This window comes from Pleurodeles waltl, chromosome 2_2 (genome assembly GCF_031143425.1).
Source record: "Pleurodeles waltl isolate 20211129_DDA chromosome 2_2, aPleWal1.hap1.20221129, whole genome shotgun sequence".
In the NCBI taxonomy this organism is placed as follows: Eukaryota; Metazoa; Chordata; class Amphibia; order Caudata; family Salamandridae; genus Pleurodeles; species Pleurodeles waltl.
In genome coordinates, this window is record NC_090439.1 from 464,344,082 (window position 1) to 464,364,318 (window position 20,237).

Consider the following 20,237-nt stretch of genomic DNA (forward strand, 5'->3'; position numbering starts at 1 on the left):
ACCCACGCTACGCCACTGCTGGGAGGACAGTGAAGAAGGAGCTGCTGTATTCGGAAGCCATCGCCAAATGTGAAAGTCTCAGCGCACACCTTGGAATGGCGTTATGTGAGTTGTTCAAGCATGTATGATATGCACCTTGGCTCCCGGACACTTCTTAAGGAGCAGTTGGGTAAGAGTGAAGCAGGGCAGCAGGCCCTTGTGAGACTGATATGAGCTCACAGGTTTACCACCTAGTGAGCTGAACGTTCAAGAGTGAAGCTTGAACTTTGATGCATACCCTAGTGCAGACTGCACCAATGGTCACCTCCTGAAATCCTCTAGGACACAATGTTTAGAACAAAGGAGAATGGGGAAGTGGGGAGAGGACCCACAGTGCAAGCACTGAAAGGAAACTGTGTAATTTATTTAGTGTGTTGTCAACTGATTGTGGTCAATATGGGTATTTCACATTTTGAGCCTATGCATAACTTGTTCCTAACTCCCCCTGAATAAACTTGGACTGCTCGACCCATGTTACCACTGACACTTAAGTGCTGAAGGGGGAATGCATAATAGGTCAGGCCTGGGAGATCAAGAGTAAAAAGCCTCAACCTCCATGGGCTGGTCTAGAAAACCCTGCCTACCCCATGGCTCTCTGAAAAGGATTCCGACAGGCTGCAAGGAAAAGGCTTGCTTCCCAGACCACCAGCTTGATGCAATGATCAGATGAAATATCAGATTCATACAAAATCCTGGGCTATTATTGATGTTCAATCGCTCTTAAGGGTATATACTAATTCTTGTTCTAGAGTCCATTCAGTAGGTTACACGGAAAATAAAATACAAAGATATTCAACGCATATGCTTTTTCAAACTATTTTAACATAGGTTTTTATGAAGAAAAGAGGCTGAATTGAATAATACTTATTTTGAACCAAGAGGCAAAATGAAAACATCAGTGCCAGTCATACATTTGTCAGACAGAGATTCGTGTAAAAAATCAAGGAACTTCTAACCACTTTGTAGGTGAATTTGCATTAAACGAGGAAGTTAAAAACACAGAGAAATGAGGATGATGGAGTTGCCCCATGTATGTTACACAGAAACCGAGGAGACTGTTAAAAAATTGGCTAGGTGACAGAGTAGTCATGGAGGCAATGCATAAAGTATTTTTTCAACACTTCAAACAGTAAAACAGCAAAAACATCACTGAAAAAGATACCATACCTGGTTAGAAAATTATAACTTAATTTCATAAATATAACAAGACCGAAACAACAAAAATCCAATAGGTAGAACTTGAGGTATGAATTTTTAAATAATAAACTGTAGAGAAGTGCTTACAAGCAAAAAGCAACAACCAGCACTATTTGTTTGCACAAGACCGGGACAAAGTCAAAAGTTCAGGCCGACCTTTATGGAGTGCGGGTACCCGTTGGGTACCCATTGGGCCCACTGCACCAAAGTGACACACTGGGCCCAATGGGCCCAATGCACCAAAGTTACTTAAAATCCAAGGGGCATATTTATCAGAAAGTGGTGCAGTGCAGCACAGCAAGTCAGCTTGCTGTGCTGTCCTACATCACTGGGAAAAGACAGGAATGCACCACGTTTAAAGCATACAACACATTTGTAACTTTTTCTCTTGAGCTGATGCACAGTGGGCTGCTTAGCGCAATCATAGGCACCCTTTCACCACGGTGAAAGGGTGCCTGCATTGCATGCAGGATTGTTTTTGTGCAGGTGGGACACCTTCCTGCACAATCCTGAGAGGCATATTCCTATTTCTCTGTGTCATGGAGAATGCAGCACACATAGAAAGAGGAAGAAAAGAGGCAAAATCGAGATATTTCTCTTTGGTATACCTCCCCTTGGAAGCTGTAAAATGTTGGCGCGTCCCCAGGTTTACAGGCTCTTGTAAATCTGGAGATGCATCAAAAGCTATGGGAGTTGTGTGGGAACACCCGCTCAATGCCCATGGAACATCTCCCTAGCTGAAAGTAAGGCAATGCAGTGATTTACTCTGCATTGCTTTACTCCTGATTTTTTAAGCCACTCAGAGCCATGCAAAGTGCCTTTGCTTGGCTTCAAAACTCTGACTTTAGGTTTTTGTCACTCTTGCACCATGTTGCATAGTGCAAGAGAGATGTAACCAGGTCACAAAAATGGCCCCTAGTGCAGGAGCATTGTATTGGTGCTGAACCACACCATCTAGGAGATGCAGTGAATTTCTCATGCAGCTGAGGAGTTGCCTCGAAGTTCCCCATGCAGAGGATGGCGATGCGTCAGAACCAAGATGTGATGGAGTTCAGGTGCAGAAGCAGGATGCATCAATGACAAGGTGATGCACTGATTCAGATGAACGAAGTGGCTGCGATATGGAGTTCGGCATCATCATCAAGGCTTTCGCTGACAGAGAATCAGGAGCCTCGTGCCAAAGAAAATGCAGCAATTCTGGTTGCGAAAGAAATGCGCTGACTTTATCCACGCAACAGCGGAGATGAAGTGGTTCTGTCCACGTAACGGTGGAGATGCTGTGGTTCTGCTGGAGCAGCTCTTGAGGATCTACCTTCAAGGGTCCAGGACTGAGGAGGCACAACTTGACAGGTCAGGCTCACAGCTGGCAGAGTTCAGTTGGGTTGGATGGAAGTCTTTTATGTTCCTGAGACTTCAAATTAGCAGGGCCAGTTGGCTGGCCCTTGGAGTCACTCTGGGTTCTGGTTTGGAGAGATGCAAGTCCAGCCTATTCAGATGCAAATGTAAGGCTTTGGCCAGCTCCACCTTCCCATCCTGTCTGCTGGCCCACCAGGGACCATCAAGTCACACCTAAGTTCCCATTGTGTGTGTCTGTCTATAGGGAATACACAAAGCCCAGCTGTCACCCACCCCAAACAAGTGAGACAGGCTGCAGGCACACAGGGCTAAGAGCAGAAAAATGCCAACTTTCTAAAAGTGGCATTTTCAAAATGGTAACAATAATTATGACTTTACCATTACAATTCAATAGGTACTATACTTGACAGATCTACCTCCTCACAATCCAGAATTACAGCTTTTTAAATGAAATAAGAAATCCACAATCTTATTCTATTAGAGGGATAGGCCTCACAGTAGTGAAAAAGTAATTTGGGAGTTTTTCACTACCAGGACATGTATAACTGAAAGGTACATTCCTAGATTTTAATGACACAGTATCCTGCACTATAGGCACCATAGGACCTACCTTAGGGGTGACTTATATGTAGTAAAAATGGAGTTTAAGGCTTGACAAGGAGTTATAAAAGCCAAGAGTCATGGGAATGTAATGCTGCATTCAGTTTGCAATGACAGTCCTGGGACAAGTTTAAAGACCACTTAACTGAGTGGTACAATCAGTGTTACAGGCACCCTAGTAGCATTTAATTTACCGGCCCTAGGTACGTGTAGTGCACTTTACTAGCGGTTTATAAGTAAATGAAATATGTTAATTAGGTATATGCCAATGAAGCCATCTTTAGGGGAGTGAGAAAAAAGCTCCTTATCACTGGTTAGCAGTGGTAAAGTGCACAGAGTCCTAAGGCAAACAAAAATGAGTTAAGAGAAATTTGAGGCAGGAGGGCTAAACGTTTGGGGGAAGACCACCCTAAGGCTGACAGGTCTAACACTCAAAAGGCCACTAATATGTACTTCCGTCTTGCATTTATGAATGACAGCTCCTCCATCATGTCTGTCTGTCTGTATGCCTTTGTATAATGTTGTAAAGGGGAATTTTAATTGTCACATCACCTTTGTAATTTACTGCTTTCATCAGCTTTTTCACCCGTCCCTTCTGATTTATTTATTTGCTCTTTCCTTAAACCATCAATATCGTATCTCTCTCACTTTTCTTCTTTTCCCATCACAAATGTCTCTCTCATTATTTCTCTTAAACTCTCTTTTTACACCTTCACACACTAATCATTGTGCTTGACTGTGCTTCTCTTCTTCAGTCTGTCTCTCTTCTTTAACAATATATCTTTTGCAAGTAATGACAGTCTTCTAGCTGCATACAGATAGATGTCAATAAAGGGATGGGTGGGTGGAGGGAAGACAGGTCTGCCAATGGCTTGGCTGAGCAGGAGAGTTCACAATGTTAAGTCTTTGTGAAATACTGTGTACACTCCTGAGCATTCACTGCAACACAAGAGCAGACCTGGAAAACAAGGGCTTCTTCTCTAGTTCTTTAATTCTTTCCTTCTGGCTTATAAGCTGTGATCCACATATGTTTTACATTTTCAGCTGTGTTGCAGAACAACTTCATGCCAGCTACACCACACAATGCTGAAGCCTGTCATGTGGAATTGGTGTTCTTCCCCAGGCTAAGAATAAAAACACTACCTCATATGAGGAAGTCTATATGTGGGCCTATCTGACAAAGATTGTAAGAAAGGATTATCCAGAGCCAAGTTCCAGAGAAAAGATTGAGGAGAGAGTTCATGTAAACTCTGGAATCTCTGATTCTAGGAAGCTACTTTTAGGTTTATGGATGGTGGACTGTTGAAGACCCACCAGAATAAAAGGGCCTGGTGCAACTTTGGAAGAGGAACCAGTAAGACTATTTGGAACTGGAATTTTAGATGTAGTCCTGAAGGAAGTGTGCAACAAGCCCTTTTTACCATGTGAACACATGGCCCAACATTCTAGGCTAGCAGCAGCTCCCAAAGATGTGGAGACATTTGGAGCACCTGAACTAAAGATGCAGACCTTTTGCCATAAGTCACAAGCGTTGAGGCTTAGAACCTATTTGTCATCTTTGGACGAATGGCTCACAATGCCAAGGCATAGCTTTGTGGGGATGATTTAATGGTTTGTTCTGCTCAGAGATTTTTGGTCTCAAGATTTGAGAATTCTGTGGGAAGTAACAATCACAGTATCCAAAATTGTGAAGCACTGCCTGGCCCCATCCTCCCACTAAGCCCCACTGACATATTCAGACCAATCAATTCCAGTTTCCAAAACCATAGATAAATCAGTTAAAGGTGGTAAAGAGTGTCCAATGATGATGCAACATTGGTGTCCCCAGTCTCACGTGTTGAGCAAATCATAAACTTTGAGCTTCATCTGGATGGCAAAAAAAACGTATCCACACTTGTGAAGCAATATCAGCCATTGCTTCCCATGTTGCCCCTCTGGAGGTCTGTGACTTCAAGAGAAATGGCTGAATCCAAAGTAATCCTCTTGGCTGTGGTGAAACACTGGGTCTTGCCTAACCTTGCTCAGACAGCTGTCTAGGGCCCGTTGAATAACATTGATGTGTTGCATTGCCATAATTTCCGAAGGATTCTTTTTCATAACTTCATCACTCCTGATTCTCACATTCAATTTTTGTCATTTTGGTATCTTTTTAACCATTAAATGAACTAAGTTGGTTTCAGAACTTTAAAGAATTATTTTCTTAAGTTCAGATTGCTTTTGTTTTTGGTGTTGCTCTTTATGTACCACTTACAATTTTTCTGTGGAAAGTGTAGCTGCTTGTGTCAAGGTTCAAAGGGTAAACTTCCACTCCTCATGGAAGGATTTTTCTACTTCCAGAGACCATACTGCATACTTTTGTGGGAGCATAGCCACAGGGCTTATCAAGCTTGAGACTATTCCTCTCTAGTATAACTATCCAGTTTTCGACCACCAATGTTTTCACATTCGGATGTCTCTTGATTTCTGATTCATGTGGCAACATAAATGTAAAATGCCCCTCTTGTTTTGACTCATTTTTGGGTGGATCCATACCTCCTCCACTGACTAACAGGGATTGTGCTCACTCAGTCACACAATAGATTTTTTTCCAAGACTGTCTGAGCTTTGGCCAAGTAGCAGTTCTGAGCCGACTCCACTGGCTGACCCCTTTGACTGCCAACACGCCACAAAAGGATCCCACAACAGAGTTAGAAAAATAGAGTAGATTTAACAAAACGAGACCAAAACAACAAAAACCCATTAGTAGAACCAAAGATATTTAATTTTTAAAGTTTTAGGTAAAAATAGTACCAAAAAATGAAAAGCGCTATTAGGGATATCTGGTGGTGCCAGACCGAGTCGAAGTTACAAGTTCAAGCCAAGCGTGGGCCGGCTACAGGGACCTAGTTAGGCCTGCTGAATAAAGTACCTTAAATCCTGGTTGCAGAGCTTTGCATGGATCTGAGTCGAAGATGCGTCGAGGAGATGAGTCGGTCCCAGGATGCGGCAAAGCTGGGATACAAGGTTCTGTCACGTCGATGTTGAGGATCCCATCAACAGGGCTTGCAATGCGAAGGCCAGTCTCAGGGATATGTTGTGCATTCAAGGAGATGTGTAGGTTCCGATGAGTGGTGTGTCTGCAATGTGGAGCTATCATAGTCGAGGAGCTACCGTTAATGAGAGATGCAAAGATTGTTCCATTGAAGCATCACGCACCGGCGGTTCCAAAGGTGATGCATCAAACCCAAGATGCAGGATGCGGTGGCAATGTGAGTCTTTTGGGACAGGTCCCATCGATGCAGCAGCAGCTATGCATCAGTACTGCTCAAGGATGCACTGCTCAGCTGAGGAGATGCATTGGTTATGCTTGGGGATGCATTGCTCAGCAGAGAAGATTTGTTGGTTCTGCTGGAAAGCACCTGAGGCCCACTTCCAAGGGTCCAGGACTGAGGTGGCACCACTTGGTAGTGTAGACTCACAGATTGTAGAGTCCAGGTGCAGAAACAGGGACGTTGGAAGTCTTTAATGTACCTGAGACTTCAGATCAGGAGGCCAGCCACCTAGCCCTGGGCTCTGGGTCCAATAGATGCAGGTCCAGTCCTTTTCACCTTTTCAAACCTGAGTTCGGGAGGACCAGCCGCAAGACTTTGTTAGCCGCAGTACGTGTGAGTGTGAAGTCATCGGAACTGCACTGGGATAGGTTGGTTAGTGAGTAGGGTCGTGCACAGATTGGCAGCTGTCCGTAAGGCGCATTTGGTTGAGAAGGTGGATGAAGAGAATTCTGGGAATAAAAGTCACTTCCTGATTTGATTTTGAATAATAAAAAAGGTCGAAAAGATGACATTTTTCAAAGCCCTGGGTTCTGGGCCCAGGAGATGCAGGGCCAGTCCTTTTCAACCGGGCAAGAGGGCAGCAGCTCAGCAAAGCATGAGTCCAGCAGCGTACTGTGGTGTCTGTTCTCCAGTAATTATACCTTGATACCCTGGTTCTAGAAGGTGGAAGAAATGTCTAATGTCTTTGAAGGGCAAGGAATTCCCTGCCTTTCCTGCCCTGGCTCCAAGCCGGCTAGAGTGAACATACAGAGCCATTAGGCCCTTTGTGTGGGGACAGGGCATAAACTTTTTCAGGTGTAGGTGGGGTTGTGTATAGCTCCTCCCTCCCATCCTGCCTCAGGCAGCCCATAAAGTCACACCTAAGCTCCCAATGTGTATGTCTGTCTAGGAAGAATACATAAAGCCCAGCTGTCAACTACATCCAGGCAAGTGACCAGACATAGGCTGCATGCATCAAATGGCTAAGGCAAGAAGATGCCAACTTTCTAAAAGTGGCATTTTCAGAATTGCAATTTAAAATCCAACTTCACCATAAATTAAGCTAGAAGTTAAGAATTCAAATTGTGATTCTACAGACACCAAACTTGAAAGAATTATCTCTTTCCATTTGGAAGTGACTCTTGTAAAATGTAATAAGTTGACTCCGATGTTATCCTACGGGAGAGATGGGCCTTGCAGTAGTGAAAGACAGATTTAAGAGTTTTTCACTACCAGGACATGTAAAACTAAAACATATATGTCCTACATTTTAAATACATTGCACCCTACCCTCTGTGCTGTCCAGGGAATACCATAGGTTGGCATCTATATTAAAACGGAAGCATTGGGCCTGGCAAAAGGTTTATTTTGCCAGGTAGAAATGTCAGTTTAAAACTTTACACACAGGCTCTGAAATGGCAGGACTAAGACATGTTTAAAGGGGTACTACAGTGTGTGGCACAGTCAGTGCTTCGGGCCCACCAGTAGCATTTAGGTTACAGGTGATGGGCACATGCAAGTGCACTTTACTAGGAACTTATAAATAAATTAAATATACCAATTGGGGATAAGCCAATATTATCAGGTTTTAGAGGAGAGAGACGAGCATTTTAGCACATGTTAACAGTGGTAAAGTAAGCAGAGTCCTAATACAGCAAAAATGAGTTCAGAAAAATGGAGGAGGAAGGCAAAAAGTTGGGATGAAGACCACCCTAAGGCTGACAGGTCTAACAATGACATTTTCTAGGTTCAAGGAGAAGCAATTTTCTTGTGCCTTGGCCATCCTTAATAATATTGCATTGTAAGAAGATTATGTCTTCTCAATTACCCTTTTGATCTCTTGGTTCCACTGAAGGTTGTTTGAAATTGTTAAGCCTAGGTATGCAATCATGTTAACTTCTTCCAGTTTTCTGATTTTAATTTGAAAGGCCTTGGTTTTTGTGAGAAATTGGGCTACTGTTTGACTGGGGAATGAGTCTTGGTCAAGCAGCACCCATGATCCTTGTCAGGGTACGACACAAGCAAACACCAAATTAACCTGTGCTCAACCAATTGGTAGCTTGGTACAGAGTAGTCAGACTTACCTTAGAGGCAATGTGTAAAGTATTTGTGCAACTCTTCAAACAGTAAAACATCACACAGAAAGATCCCACATCAGGTTAGACAAATAGAACAACATTCTATAAATAAAACAAGACCGAAATGACAAAAATCCAATCTGTACAACCAGAGTTATGAATTGTTAAGAATAAAGGGTAAAATAGCACCTAAAGGCATAAAGTGCCAACCGTAGCTATCTGGTTGCAGTGGACCAGATCAAAGTTGATAGTGCAGGCTGACTGCGATGAATCCCAGGCTCAATAGAGTCCCAGATTAGTTCTGCTGAAGTTTTACCTTCTTAGGTTTTGTTCCAAGAGTTCGATTCGCATTGGAGAGGCCTGTGAGGAGCAAGGAGAGCATTGTGAGAGGCTGTTGGCATGGTGCGAAGAGCAGTCGGGTGTTGCAGATTGGCAGGCTGGGGGTTTGTGTTGATTGTTCCCCGTGAGCAGTCAATGTTGCAGTGCGAATAGACAGGCTGGCAATGCTCTGCACTGATTTGTGGTGAGAGCGGCATGGCCTTGGTGCTAATGGGCCAGTTCAAGATTGCATGGAGCCCAAAAGCTTGATTTAAGCTTGCAGAGCAACACCAAAAGTGTAGGGCCTGAGTGGCACCACTTTGGGGTCAGGAACACACTGCAGCTGGGTCCAGGAGCTGGTTGGGGAGCCTTTTATGTCCCTGAGGTTCAGATCAAGAGCCAGCAGACTAGCCCTTGGAGTCACTCTGGGGTTCTATGTTTGAAGTAAAGTTGCAGGTCCAGTTCTTCTTCCCCAGGCAAGAGGGCAGCAGGGCAGCAGCTTCTTTAGAGCAGCAGTCCAGCAGAGTGTCATTCCTACCAGCAGCACAGCAGTCCTTCTTTCTGGCAGAGTATCCACTGTTGTCTGGGGTCCTACTTTTATGCCCGGGTGCTTTGGTTCCAGAAGGTGTGAGAAGCTTCTAGACAGTGGCTTTAAACTGCATGGAATTTCCTGCCTTCCCTGGCCTGGCTCTAAGCTGGTTGAAGTGACAATGCATTAAAATTAGGCCCTTTGTGTGCAGGCAGGGGGCAGGCTATTTAGTTGTATGTGGGGTTATGGTCAGCTTCACCTCCCCATCCTTTCATCAGCTGGCCCACCCTGACACACCTAATCCTTCCATTATGTGACTGTCTGGGAGGAATTCGCAAAGTCTGTCAGTTACACCCAGTCATGTGACCCAATCCAGGCTGAGCACAAAAGGACTAAGTACAGAACACTTTCTAAATGTGCAATTTTTATAATTGTGATCAAAATCCCAAATGTACCATTAAATAGGGCTCTTCACCACAATTCCAAAGACACTAAACATGACATAGCCACCAGCTCCCAATTGGAAATTACAGTTTATTAAATGCAATAAGGAATCCCAAATGGTTTAGGTGGGATTCTGATTTAGAGGAGTTCAATCATAAGCCAACAGATGGGAGGTTTGGCCCATTGGCTCCTCAGATAACTACATGCACCAAATGTCTGAATCTGTGGTTCCTCTCATACTGAGCAGGATTGCTATTACAACAACACACCATCAGTAGGGTAAACTAACTAGCATTGTTATGGTTTAGGGGGGATTCTAACTTAAAGGAATTCAGTCATGTTAGAAATGGGGTTTTTGGTTGGCAGTCAGGTTACCCCCTGTCCAAGCAAAAGCCCTCACTCTAGTCAGGGTAAGTCACACACAATCCAAGATTATCCTGTGCCCACCCTCTGGTAGCTTGGCACGAGCAGTCAGGCTTAACTTAGAAGGCAATGTGTAAAGCATTTGTGCAATAAATCATACAATACCACCATATAGCACCACAAAAATACACCACACAGTGTTTAGAAAAATATATAATATTTATCAAGATAATTGTAGGTCAAAAAGAATAAAGTTGCAATGGGAAATTGTAGAGATATCACTGAAAAGTGATATAAAGTGTCTTAAGTCTTTAGAATATAAACAAAGTCTCTTTCAAGCACAAGTACCTGGTTTAGCGTGGAAAAATCTCCTCAGAGGGCCTCAAAAGAAGAGGTGCGTGGAAAAAGGGTGTGTGTGTCGATTTCTCCTCAGCACACACGGACTTGCGTCGTTATTTTCCACGCGGGGAAGTCGTACGTCGTTTTCCGGCGTGCGGACAGTCTCTTTTCGTGGATCGCGGGGATTACCAGATGTCCCGGGATTTTCCAGCTTGTTTTCCGGCTGCGCGTCATTCTGCGGGGCTGCGCGTCGAAATTACGATCTCACGGCAGGCGTCACGTCGATTTCTCCTCTAGAGGTCGGGCGGCGTTGTCCTTGCGAAGCCGTGCGTCGGATTTTCGGTCGTCCCAAGAGCGTTGCGACGATCAGCGTCGGTGTGCAGCGTTTTTCTCGCCGCGGAACAAGCTGTGCGTCAAAATTTTCGGCGCACGGAGCGTCCAAGCGAAAGAGGGAAGTCTTTTTGGTCCTGAGACTTCAGGGAACAGGAGGCAAGCTCTATCCAAGCCCTTGGAGAGCACTTTCACAGCCAGACAAGAGTTCAGCAAGGCAGCAGGCGAAAAGCAAGGCAGCAGTCCTTTGTAGAAAGCAGACAGGTGAGTCCTTTGAGCAGCCAGGCAGTTTTTCTTGGCAGGATGTAGTTTCTGGTTCAGGTTTCTTCTCCAGCAAGTGTCTGATGAGGTAGGGCAGAGGCCCTGTTTTATACCCAAATGTGCCTTTGAAGTGGGGGAGACTTCAAAGAGTGGCTAAGAAGTGCACCAGGTCCCCTTTCAGTTCAATCCTGTCTGCCAGGGTCCCAGTAGGGGGTGTGGCAGTCCTTTGTGTGAGAGCAGGTCCTCCACCCTCCTAGCCCAGGAAGACCCATTCAAAATGCAGATGTATGCAAGTGAGGCTGAGTACCCTGTGTTTGGGGTGTGTCTGAGTGAATGCACAAGGAGCTGTCAACCAAGCCCAGCCAGACGTGGATTGTAAGGCACAGAAGGATTTAAGTGCAAAGAAATGCTCACTTTCTAAAAGTGGCATTTCTAGAATAGTAATATTAAATCCGACTTCACCAGTCAGCAGGATTTTGTATTACCATTCTGGCCATACTAAATATGACCTTCCTGCTCCTTTCAGATCAGCAGCTGCCACTTCAACAGTGTATGAGGGCAGCCCCAATGTTAGCCTATGAAGGGAGCAGGCCTCACAGTAGTGTAAAAACGAATTTAGGAGTTTTACACTACCAGGACATATAACTACACAGGTACACGTCCTGCCTTTTACCTACACAGCACCCTGCTCTAGGGGTTACCTAGGGCACACATTAAGGGTGACTTATATGTAGAAAAAGGGGAGTTCTAGGCTTGGCAAGTACTATTAAATGCCAAGTCGAGGTGGCAGTGAAACTGCACACACTGGCCTTGCAATGGCAGGCCTGAGACAAGGAAAAGGGGCTACTTAAGTGGGTGGCACAACCAGTGCTGCTGGCCCACTAGTAGCATTTAATTTACCAGCCCTATGCACATAAAGTGCACCTTACTAGGGACTTATAAGTAAATTAATAGTCCAATCAGGTACGATTCAAGGTTACCATGTTTTAAGGGAGAGAGCATATGCACTTTAGCACTGATTAGCAGTGGTAAAGTGCGCAGAGTCTAAAAACCAGCAAAAACAGTGTCCACAAAGTGGAGGGAGGCAGGCAAAAAAGTTAGGGGTGACTACCCTAAGGCTGTCAGGTCTAACAAGTCATAATACCACAGATGTTAGCTTCATCCCATTAGGGTAAAACTAACAGGTATCATTATGGTCTTGAGGGATTCTGACTTAGAGGAATCCCCAGTGTTATCCTATAGGAACGGTTGGCCTCACAGTAGTGAAAAAGGCATTCACAACTTTTTCACTACCAGAACATGTAAAACATAAAAGTACATGCCCAAGCGTTTAGTTACCGATAATCATGCGCAATGGGCTACCTAGGGCCTACATTAGGCGTGGCATATGTAATAAAAGGGGAGTGTAGGGTTTGGCAAGGGGGTTGAAATGCCAAGTGGACATGACAGTTTAAAACAGCATTCAGGCTGCAATGGCAGGCCTGGCACATGTTTTACAGTGCTATTTAAGTAGAAGGCACAATAAGTGCTGCGGGCCCAGTAGTAGCATTTATTTTACAGGCCCTAAGCATATGGTACACCATTCTACAACTTACTTACAAGTAAATTAAATATGTCAATTGAGTATAAACCAATCAAACCATATTTAGAGAAGAGAGTACAAGTACTTTAGCATTGGTTAGCAATGGTAAAGTGCACAGAGTCCTAAGGCCAGCAACAACAAAATAAGTAAAAGAATAGGAGGAGGAAGGCAGACCTTGCACAGAGGGACAGGTCCAACAGTTTTCTTCCTATTTTTCTTGAAAATCATGATCTTTGTTTTTAACTTGTTTGATCACAGGTTATAGTTAGCCTAATCAAATTGGTCCTGACTTTACAGTCCTTAGCAGAGACTTCATCAAGAATGGGTTAATGATAATGTTAGTTTTATTGTTTAGTTTCATCAGTGCTTCTCTAGCAGTCTTGGATATGTCTTATGGGATTGAATGCCTCATGTGTTTCATAACTTCTACTTCGTCTAGCACTATGTTTTCAAATCCAAGGCTCTCTGTGGGTGTGTTTTTTGTGGGCAATAGGCTCATGTAAAAAATAATGTCCTCATAGGAAAACCCCTTACCTAACACCCCTGTGAATTTCGGGATCCTTTTCCACCCTTGAAAGGGGTTGACTCCTGCCATTTGCAGTGAGAAGAAGTTACTCACATAGATGTTGTTGGTTTTAAACATCACGTTTTACCCCTTGGAGTTGCATTTCGAAACATTATTGACAAAAATGCTATCTGATACAGATACATGGAGGTAACTTCGGGAGGTGTTTGGGGGTGTTACATCCCCCTAATAAATGTATTTTCTGGGAAATAGTTGGGTGTGGGGGCTTCAGTCAGGTATTTGAGGTTTCTGTCGCATTTCACCAGGAATCTCTACATACACAGACTAAAATGCACACACTTTTTCTCTCTCCATTTTGAACGTCTTAAAAAATGCTGATTATTTTACAAAATATTGAGTTTTCTCTTACTTAGTACCCCTATCAGTCCTCATTCGTCTTCCTTTCCACCACACCTTTAGCCTCTCTCATGTTTATCATACAATGCATTTCAATAGTATATGACAGTGTGATTGTTGGAAAGTCTGAATCCATCGCCCCCACCAGTCCTACTGACCATGTTACGTCACTGCACGGATATCATGTCCTAACTGATGTTAGCAAAAATATCATTCCATTGGGAGCAGATTTTCTGTTATTAATCCCTTCGGGATTTTTGTAAGCGATCTTTAGGACAAGATATTTTTTCAGCCTTATTTAGTCCATGATGTGAGATTCGCTCCCCGTGTAATTCTAAACTATTGAGGGATAGTATTGCTTTGGGGTCGCTTTTTTGAAATCCATGCCGTCAGAATTCTAGCAGTTAGCTGGTGTAAGCTGAATAGCATACATGCGAACCCTCCCGATTTAGGTGAGAGACTACCGATTTCAAGGCTAGACCCTCTAATATTCCCCTCCACAAATTATCCCTGACATCAAAGGTTAAAACTTTGTCTTAATTCATGAAGGGGGAGAATAGAGCATGTGACAGACCTCAGCATTTTATTTTTGGTAGTTTTACATAGCACAAACAAAAACAGAGTTTAGAGCTCCATTTTTGCTGCCCTGTTATTAAACTGCCAAAAAAGAAATTATGATTATCTGTCACCATATGTACCAATAAAGCTGATTCAGGCAGATTGCCTCAGCTTCAATATAAGCTAGTGGGGAAAATACATTAACCCACCTATTTTTAAAGATCTCCCACTTGCCTGCTCTAAAATGTTGGAATGTATGGAATGGACACATGTACATTGGTCTTGTTGTCTGTTTCTCCTGGCAGGGCTAGAGCCTATGAACACATGTCTCTGAATAGAGAACAGTAGCCCAACTGTGAAGTCAAGCAGATCAGGCCCATCTGTAGTAGCACGCAAAGCTCCTGCCTGTAAGGTGGAAGTACGTCAGTAGTAGAATGGAAAGCTCCTGCTTATAAGTTGGACGTATATAGGAAGTAGCATGCGCAGCTCCTGCCTGTGAGGTGGACGTTTATCAGTAGTGGTATGCAAAGCTCTTGTCTGTAATGTGGAAGTACATCAGTAGTCGCCTGCAAAGCTCCTGTCTGTAAGGTGGAAGTACGTCAGTAGTAGCTTGCAAAGCTCCTGCCTGTGAGGTGGAAGTACGTCAGTAGCAGCATACAAAGCTACTTTAAGGGCTTTACATCGGCCATGTTCCTCGGGTTCTCACACACGGAAGTAATCCATAACAGACATTGAAACAGGTCCCTATAGGGCTTATCATGACCTTAACTTTATTTTTAAAAAAAACACTGATCAATTTCTGAACAATTAAGGTAATCTATTTCAGCCATTTAGTTAATATTTCACATGCTTTAGTTAATCTTGCATTCCCTCAGTGTTTGCAATTTTCAGGATGTTGTGAATCTGTATTTATTTGTGCAAAATATTTTTCTTGTATAGTGCATTCTCATTCATATTCATTCCCTCTCTTCATTTCTTTCTTTTAAGAGCTCTGGAGTTGAGGTGGAAGGCCTTTTGAGTTTTTCATAGTTTCTTTCAGGAGGATGAAACTAGGAAGATGTTCAGAATAAATGCTCATCCAATCTTTAGCCTCTCTGAAAAGTTCACAGAGCAAGAGTCGTATTCCTGTTGCAATTGCGATTCAGTGCAGGATTTGTGCGTGAAGGAGATACGGAATTGTTAAAATATTGGCTGGGCAAAAGCAAAAGAAAATGCAGTGCTTACTGGCGAGTGTGTGTTTAAGTGAAGAAGATGCTAGGAAGTGCATTCAGGAGAACAGTGAAAAGTAGGTTCTGAGGAGTCAAGAGATGAGCTTTAACATGTGCATATGGAGATATAAAGAGAAAAGGGGCGTACGCGTCTAACATAGGAGGAACCTAATAGGCTTGAGACGTTCTGAAGACCACTACAAGCCTTACTTATGCCGCAGTAATGTTTAACTCACAGTCTCATTATTTCAGAATTAAAAAAAAATCAATATTCTTTCTATCAAAATCGTTGTTCTTGCTCGTTCATCTTGTACAGCTAACAACCATTGACAAAGACAATAGTTCTAGCTAGTGTATGCCAGTTATTCTGTTCCATATCAATAAGAGAGAGCTCCATGAGGCACCGAAATACCGGTCAGGGGACACACTATAGGAATCACTGAAAATGAGTTTCGTTTTTAAGCCAAGCCTTTAATTGCACAGGGCTTCGCCCCTTTTAGAGACCCCTACTTTGTAATCCCATTTAATGGCCTGTCTGAATCACTAATACGTAATAACACAACTGTTCTGGGCCCTCTTCTATCCTTCGTTTCACCATCTCTGATAACAAAGTTCTGCATCTGCACTCTCACAGGCCGGGAGCTAGCCGCTCATTTTAGTAGTCCCAGTTGGCTGTCTATCGCTGTTGAACCAAGACTCCTCGTTTTAGAGCTCTGAGGGGAGTAACGACAACTGAAGGCTTGAACGGCCAGAAGACAATGTTATGAATTGCAAATAAAAGGCACTTACCCAAGAATAAGGCAGCTCTCTTCCCCATTGTGGTAAAATTCTTCTGACACAGAAGGAGGAACTGAAAGAGATGAAGAATTGAGAAAAGTCCGCCTCCTCCTTATTGCTGAGAAACTTGCCGTGGGTGCCTGGCTGCTAGTGGTTCTGAACAATCAGATAAAAAAAAACGATAAGACAGACAGGGGCCCAACCACCTCGTTTTGCATGAAGCCCAGCACGTCTTTCTTTACTGTCTGCACAAACAGAGGCCAGGAATAGAATGCTTCAGGGTGAGCTGGCGCTAATGAAGCCATTTGAAAAGTCAGTTTATTATGTCGCAGACTAGCTGTCAAGATGCCCCAGTCCTCGTCTATGCATTCTGGTCCATGTAGTTACATGTAGTCTTTACTCACAGTAAGGAGTGGCCTCTTCAATGATCAAACGTAGCCCTTGATGCATTTGTTTCACACTTCCCAGAAGAGCTGAGTATCTGGAGGAGGGGTGTTTTAATAAAAATATTAATGAATATTCATGTATTCTGAGAAATGGATTTGCGTAGAAAATGTAAAAAAAGTAGAGAAAAATGATGCACCCATTTGAAGGTATGACCACGTGAGTGGCCGCCAATGTTCCGAAATGTAATTATTAATGGCTTATTAATATGACCTTTTGAGCATTAGTTTGACTAATGTAGTAATATATCATATTTAGGGTTATGCATTATATATTAGCTTTATTAATTGAAAGCCTTAACTTAGCGGCAGTGCTTAATTTGTGCTTATTGTTTCCGGTGCTGAGCACCAGCATTTATTTTTGAGAGCTGGCGCTAATTCTTCTGCCTCAAGCTTTTGCTGTGAGCAAAAGACACATATGGGAAAGACGGAGGAAGAGAAATGAAAAAGCGTCACAAAGGTAGAAAGCAGAAAGCTGCAAGAGTGAGCTGAAGGGACAGGGAGTGTCTGTAAATGGATTAAAGAGGCCAGAGATGGCTTCAGGATTACGCTGCCTCAGTATTCTGGGTTCGCACATTAAATGAAGAAGCTGCATTGGAGGAGCGGCCTTGACACCTAGCCACAGCTTCTGAAGAATCACATGTATGATACTTATCTGTGGCAACCGCCACAGTCACAGTGCCTGTGAAATGGACAATCTTGGAGACTCCAGTTGGAGGAGCCCTGCTGGTGCAGGGAAGATGGAGCTACAGGTCTGAAGGCCCAGAGGAAACTTGACTGCCAGATAGCCCTGGAAGAAGTTTTACTTTTCTAACGGAATCAGAGTGGGACGTCTGAGATGTAGACTGCCAGTGGGCCTAACCTAATTGTCACCTATTGTGATTGGGGGATAAGCAGTACCACTATGGAGAGGGAAATGGGACTCCAGTGACTGCCATTAAAACACTAGAGCCCTGACCCCAGGTGGCTGTGTATAATATTTGTGCATGTGGTATTTCACTTTCTGTTTGTATATAAATACTACTTTTGTCCTAAAAGAGAGTATTTGAACCAACAATCATTCATTGCTGCTATTGAGAGAGAGTCTGTATTCACCCCTGTATCTATCTCCCCCAGAGAAGCCTTGAACTGCTCAACTTATTCTATCAATGGAAGTCAAGAGCTGAAGGGGTAGTTGCCTCAGTAGCTCAGCATCCCTATTAAATTGGACCCCAGGACATAAGGAATAAAGCGCCCCAACCCCTACTGTTGGGCCCAGTAGCACCTGCTTGCTCCAAAACCATCTGAACGAGGTTCTGACACCACTCAAGGTGATTCTGAGGTGCATGATCATGGCACTCCTGAGATTACTGGGTGTGAGCATAGGGTCTATTTTACTGGGTCAGGATCCATCAGCATGGGTTGCAGGCATCAGCACAGCCAGAACACACTCAATAATGGCAACTCCACGCAGGGAGCATGGAATGCTCACCACATATTAGCAACAACCTCTACCTACCTGGGACACCCTCAACACAGGTGGCAAATGAGAGCGGAAAAGGATCCCTTATTGGTCCCCTAATAGAGACCCGCATGCAGATGTAGACCTAGAAATGCTCGGCCAGCATGTTATGAGTGATTACATCCTAGTAATAGCAAGATTTGTGTAAATTCCAATCATGGCACAGGTATCTCCGTATTTACACCAATGCTTATTGCAATTAGGCCATTATTGTTATTAATGGGATCTGATTACATTGACAGATGGACTGTTAATGTGTGTTCATGCATATTAGCCTAGTTTATTCAAACTAAAGATTAATACTTTTTCCCTCAGTTTAGTTTAACAAAACCTGTACATGAAATGTAACATGCCCTGTTTTGAGAAAGACACAAAGTTATAAATTACAACTGTGCTGTTACAACTATTAATTTTTCTAATAAAACAGTTCATAATAAAATAGCAGGGGCAGCTACAAAGCTGCAGTAAGAGCATAAGACTCCACCTTGCACATATCTTGTTTGCCGGAAGAGTGCTTTAGGAACTTGGAATCATAATGCAGTGTAATTGCTGTAATACTTGGAGTTGTGGTGCAGCCACATTATCTCCCAAATCATGCGGTACCTAGGCTTCAGAGATGCTCCATTGGGCTACGAGATCTTGACTGTACCCCTGTCATTAATTCCAACTGGAGGAAGACAGGTGTTGGCCCTCTCCAAAGGGATTTTCAGTAACAAACGCCTGGGCCTAAACTATGGGGATTGTGGTTAATTTTCTCTGATGACTAGGAGCCCATCCTATCCAAGTTCTCCAAATTGGGCCAAGTACAACCCTTTCTGCACTTGACTCTTAGGGTAATGAAGATAATCAGTCACAGGCTTCTCAGGAAGGCTATCTAGGGGTGCACAAGAACAGAGCTCAACAAGCACCCTACCTGCCCAATACAGTGACTCTCCAGTCCAGTTCCCATCTTTGCAGAAAGAAAGTACTTTAATCACAATATTGAACTAAGTAATTTACACCACAATATTCATGTAGAAGTCAATGGCCATGGTTGCTATATTTTGAGGGTGCTGAACCCACTCCACTCCCTCCCATTCTCTCTCCCCTGGTTCTGGGTTCCTCTCTTCTAGGGGATATCAGGAGCGGTGTTACCTCTGAATATCAAATCAACAATATCGTTGGGACAGTATAGTACCCTGTTCTCTTCAAGAAGGTGGGCTCACTCTCTTCAATTGCTTTCAGACTCCTTTCAGAGGGGGAACCGTGCAGGTATGGGCTTCTGAGCCCCAACCATTGTGGTTAAAGATGTCCCGGAACCCATCCTACTATGATTCTGCAAACTGGGCTAAGTACAACCCTTTCTGCACTTGACTGTCAGTGTAATGAGGTCAAGCAGTCAAAAGCTTCTCAGGGATGGAGTGTAGGGAAGCTTGAGCTCAGAGCACAACAATCCCTCAACAGGCCCAATAAAGTGAATCTCCATCACAGTTTTTATCTTTGCAAGTAAGAAAGTACTTTAATCAGACAATTGAACCAATCTCCACTCCAGCAATATTTATATAAAAGTCAGTGTCTGGAAGAGATATTTTTTGTAGATGCTATACTCACTCTGCTCCCTCATTGTCACCCCTCACATCCTCTCTCCGTAGTTTCTGGATTCCCCCTTTCTCTATGGGCTATAAAGAGTAATATTAATATGGCTCATGTGCAGTTTAATTGCCTCCTGCAGTATACAAATGTGCTCAGTCTCAAGTCTTGCCAATTTGTGAGATGAAAAAGTTCTTTCACAGGCTTTTCGGAACCACTTCACACTTTAGCAGCATGCCCGCACACTCGGGAGAGTCTTTAACAGTCTTTAATCAGTCTTTAAGTGGAGTTTCCTTGGCACTGTGCAGAAGGCTACATTTGGCAATATGTCTGCCCAGGATTTCCTTTGTGGTCACGGCAGCCTGAATAAAGCAGCTTCACTGTGGCTGGTGCTGCTGGTTGCCTAACAATGACAAGTCTTGTAGAAGATGTGACTCCGACAAGACCATTGGTAGGTACTATCTCAGTACCTCTGTCTGCTATATGGGGTTGAAGCACATGCCCAGGCTGACTGGTCAGCCTGTGTAGCCTCG

General features: G+C 43.6%; 1 protein-coding gene across 1 annotated transcript in view; it reads right to left on the reverse strand.

Moving 5' to 3' along the window:
- Positions 1–16,314, reverse strand: part of ADGRE1 (adhesion G protein-coupled receptor E1) — a 675,746-nt gene extending 659,432 nt beyond the window's left edge. Inside the window, exon 1 of the mRNA XM_069219187.1 lies at positions 16,204–16,314. Coding sequence (XP_069075288.1) covers positions 16,204–16,231 — 28 coding nt within the window. The 5' untranslated portion in view covers positions 16,232–16,314. The remainder of the gene's footprint in view (positions 1–16,203) is intronic.
- Positions 16,315–20,237: the final 3,923 nt, after the last annotated feature.